Source organism: Merops nubicus, unplaced genomic scaffold (assembly GCF_000691845.1).
Source record: "Merops nubicus isolate BGI_N331 unplaced genomic scaffold, ASM69184v1 scaffold36528, whole genome shotgun sequence".
Classification (NCBI taxonomy): Eukaryota; Metazoa; Chordata; class Aves; order Coraciiformes; family Meropidae; genus Merops; species Merops nubicus.
In genome coordinates, this window is record NW_008625724.1 from 389 (window position 1) to 4,758 (window position 4,370).

Here is a 4,370-nt window from a genome sequence, read left to right on the forward strand (position 1 = left end):
CCTCCCAGGGCTGCAACAACCTCACAAATACAATCGCCAAACCCCCGCTGAACCCTCCCTTCCGCTCCTCCGGCACATGTGGAAAATCCTCCTCAGCAGCTCCAGGCTGCAGGAAGGGTTGGAGTAAACACATCCCTCCCGGGTCGGGAGTGGGGGGACGCCCTGCTGCTGAGGGGGGGGAGGCACAGCTAGGAGCACGTTTGCCCTGGTCCCCATCCAAGAGCCTCCACAACGCCCAGATTATCAGGCCGGAGTTTTCCCTCCTGCTTAACAGTTCGTTTCACTCTGTTCCCAGGTTTATCTGGGCAGGCAGGAGGCTCCCAGACAAAACGGCCCCTGCTCAGGATGTCAGCCCGGGCCCGATAAGCGCAGAGACACTTCAGCCCGGGCACGGTCACACCAGTCTCTCTGCACCAACCTGCTCTGCCCACCCCATGTACCGGCCATCATGGTGCCCAGGCAGCAGAGCTGAGGGTCCCACCTCCTCCTGGCCGTTTTTGGGGGGAGACGGGAGAGAAACTGCATCAGAGGCCCCTTCAGGGAGTGGGGCGGGAGCAGAAGAAGAGGCCACACCAGCAGTTGTGCAGTTATTTTAATTTGTACAGTGCCTGGCAGCAACGCCTTTCACCAGGACAGCAGGACTGGCGTCAGTGCCCAGCTGCAGACAGATGCAGACGAAGGGCTGAGGCGAGCTGCAAGCAGCCTGCTGACCAGAGCCACCCACGGCAGTGCCAGGGTGCCCGAGCTCCGTGCCCAGGCCCGGGGCAGCACGTGGAGCACACGCACCAGCCCTGCCCTGCACGGCCCTTCTCCCACTGCAGGGTACAGGGATTCTCGTTACTGATCTGTTCACACACAAACACGTCAGACCCACTGTGAGAATTAAACACGAGTTACACACAGCACTAACACACACACACACAACACTGCTCCTACAGCTACATCGAGATCAGAAGGGCAAGAAATTATTCACATTTTGCACAGAAGAAAGCAACAGCTACCATGGGGAAACACCACTGAGACTCCACTAGCATGGGGCAGTTTTGGCAGGACTCAGCCTCTGTTCTCCTTCAGCAGGCTCCTTGCACCCTAGGCACACCTGACAACACATCTCTGGTACTTCCACCTTTGCAAAAGCTGCCTCTGCTGATGCCAAGTCTACATGGTCATGATCTAGAGGTCCCTCTCAGGTACCTGAGATGACGTTTTGTACCACAGCTTATCCCTCCTCCATCTGTCCCAGGCCACAGCAACACAGCTGAGCCCCCACACCGGAGCCCACTGTGCCCACCACTGCCTTCAGAAACACCAGCTGGAATGACCCTTGGCTGCTGGACGTGGTATTTGCCTGGGGTACGAGTGTCCAGGTGCACAGTTAGAGAGCATCTCTTCTCCAGGGAGGAAAGGAACAGCCCTTCTGGCATGGACAAGGTGCATCCCTGTCACTAGAGCAGATGGAACCACCACCCACTCAGCTGAGGCCGAGTCCTGCCCCCTTGTACCAGCTCCTCAAGTCCCAGACAGAGTCCAAAGAGCTGAAACCCTACACACCAGGAGACATGGGTTTTGTCAGGTTAAAATACGGCACATGTGGAAGCCCCAGAGGCAGGAGAATCCACACACTGGATTGTCAGCTGCCTATTGCTCATTATTTGTTTAATCAGAGGCAGAGACACACAGGATCCACATGTAAAACCTTCTTAAAACCCACCTCTTCCCACGCAGTGAGCTTTGTGCCAGCTGAAGGTGTTAGACCTTTTCCCCACGTGCTTGTGCACCCTCCCAGCCAGAGCCACGTTTCTCACACAGCCCCAGACGGCTGCCAGGGAACACACAACACACACAGTGCACTGTCACACACCAAACCTGGACACCTCATGCACTTGGTATCCTCAGGGGTAAACTTAAGGAAGGAAGAGATTCTTTGATCCAGTGTCACTCATTACTGAGAATGTCAAAGCACTTGGCTTTGAAACATCACGGTCACACTCAAGGGTGCTGCAATAAGTTATTTTTGCTACAGGAGGGTTACATGCAACTCAGACGTGGGAGAGGGCTACCACGAGCACAGGGCATGAAGCACTGGGCAGAGGGAGGGTCCTCAATCGTCAAACCTCCCCTCACGGATGGTGTCGAAGGAGAAAGGGAGAAACTTGAACCCGGTGCCAGTGTAGAACTTGTTCTGGAATTCAATCCTACAAGAGAGGAAGAGCAGGCACTAGTTAAAGAGGCAGCTCTGAGATATGAGTTAGCAACTAGCAACAACTCCATAAAAAGTATGATTATTGACTATAAAAAAATAAAGCTTTAAAGAGAAAAGATGTTATTGTAATGCAGTGTATGCTTTGGCAAAACTCCCCTGTTTTTGTTGGACGTTCCTGCAGCAGAGCAGAGAGAACTGTCCAGGGGCTTCAAACCCACCCCTCTGGGCAACTGAAGGGCAACAAGAGCAGGAGGAGCTCCCGGGGCACGGTGCTGCTCAGGATGGCCACGGGGCACAGAGCATGTCCTGCAGTCATGAGATCTGACAGCGAGAGCAAACCTCAGCCGCGTGATGCTCTGCTCAGACTTCCCCCACCCGCTACTTCTGCTCCTTCCCTCGAGCACATTTGGTTTGTCCCCACGTGAGGACTCCTGCTGAGCTGGAGACGTACCCGTGGGCTCCAGCTGAACGGTAACCGAGCCCTGTTTGCCCACTTCCCTAATAAACTCAGCTTAAAAGAAGAATTATTCTAGAGAACTGTCCAGTGGTCAGCAACAGCCAAATAGGGAAAGAAAAAAAACTAAATCCCATGATTCACAGTAAAACAAGCACAGTGTTTCATGAGCCTCATGAGGAACACTTTCCATTGCGTAACCCACTAAAAAACCCCACAGTATCTGTAGGAACTGAGTGACAGCGAATTGTAACTGATTTAACACAATTCAGAAGCATTTTATGAAGCACAAGAAGACAGACTTCCATTATTTTTATCCAAATCAGGAATCGCAGCAAATTCCAGAGCTGCTGGTATTTCAGCTGGCAAAAACTGACCTCCCAGCAGAGTACAGGAGGGAAACATTCAAGACAAGAGTTTTCTGCTCCTGTCCGTGCAGATCCCAGACTTCCCTGCAGAGGAATCCCTGGGATGGGCAGGATTTTCCGTGTGGGAGGAAGGGCTCCTCGCCAACATGCTCCAGTTTTTCAGGAACCCTGATAATCTCCATAAGTATCCTGTGACTAAGTAACTATTCTGTAAGCAAAGGGAAATAAGAGGCAGAGGGTTGGGTATCTGAGTCACACAGAACCACTGTAAATGAAATTTTAACCCTGATGATTAACTGTTCCAGCTGGTCCTGACATCTGACAGCTCCTTTTCGACAGGCTCAGTTACAACTGGCCACAGCTGGGGGCCTGAAGATCAAGGAGAAGCTGTTGTGAGGTTAGGGAAATAGTGAAAAAGTTTATTTAACCAAATAATTATGGCTTAAAGGTTCTGCATGGTTTGTCTGCAGTTGTCTACAGGAACATCCAGAATCCAAGGTCCTTTTTTTAGTACGAGACGTTGCTGTTTCCAGGATCAGGGTCTGCCACGTGTCCCAGCTCTATTGCTAAACTTTGCACCGTGGGTCTCCCACCAGTGATCAACTTGTGCAGAAAAATTCACGGGACACTCAACACTGCACTGTAAATAAACACACTAGAAAGCTCTCTGACAGTCATTGTTAAGGAAAATTTACTCTTCAGCTTTTCTGCATTAATAATTTGCTTAAGTGTTTGTTGGACTCTACTTATGTGGATTTTCCAGCCCCACAGAGCCATTGAGTACTGACACCATCTGGAAAACCAGGCAGCTCAGTCCCCTGGGAAGCGACTCCAGAGAGCTGTGGAACAGGAACCTGAACTTTCCTTTGGTACAAGTGCAAATTCTGACTTGGTATTTGTGCTCTTAACAGCGTGTGCCAGTCCCTGGGGTGGGCTGCAGGTCAGAGGGCACCTCAAAGAGTAGCCTGATGCACACCTCACAGTCCGAAAGTGACGGGGTGCTGTGGAGAGCTTGCTGCAGCTATCATCCCCAAAAGGACATTCTGTGAGAGGCACCGTGGGTCACTCCATCCTGCCTGACAGGAGCTGCTTCTAGAGCACCAGCAGGCTCTTAGGGTGGCACCAAAGACAGGCTCTGGCTCACAGCCTCCGACAGGCACACGCAGCTCTGGCAGGCGGGGGGCGCTGGGGTTCCCCACTCCCACTGGTGACACAGCCCCAGCACCCCCCACCCGGAGCTGTGCTCCCCCGCGGGCGGCAGCGGGGCAGGAGCTCAGCCTGGCAGGAGCTCAGGCTGGCAGAGCCTGGCAGAGCCTGGCAGAGCCTGGCCACGCTGCTCTGCCCA

General features: G+C 52.9%; 1 protein-coding gene across 1 annotated transcript in view; it reads right to left on the minus strand.

The window, feature by feature from the left end:
* Positions 1–2,101: 2,101 nt before the first annotated feature.
* ATP6V0A1 (ATPase, H+ transporting, lysosomal V0 subunit a1) overlaps positions 2,102–4,370 on the minus strand; it is a 27,314-nt gene continuing 25,045 nt past the window's right edge. The window contains exon 20 of the mRNA XM_008945786.1: positions 2,102–2,195. Coding sequence (XP_008944034.1) covers positions 2,102–2,195 — 94 coding nt within the window. The remainder of the gene's footprint in view (positions 2,196–4,370) is intronic.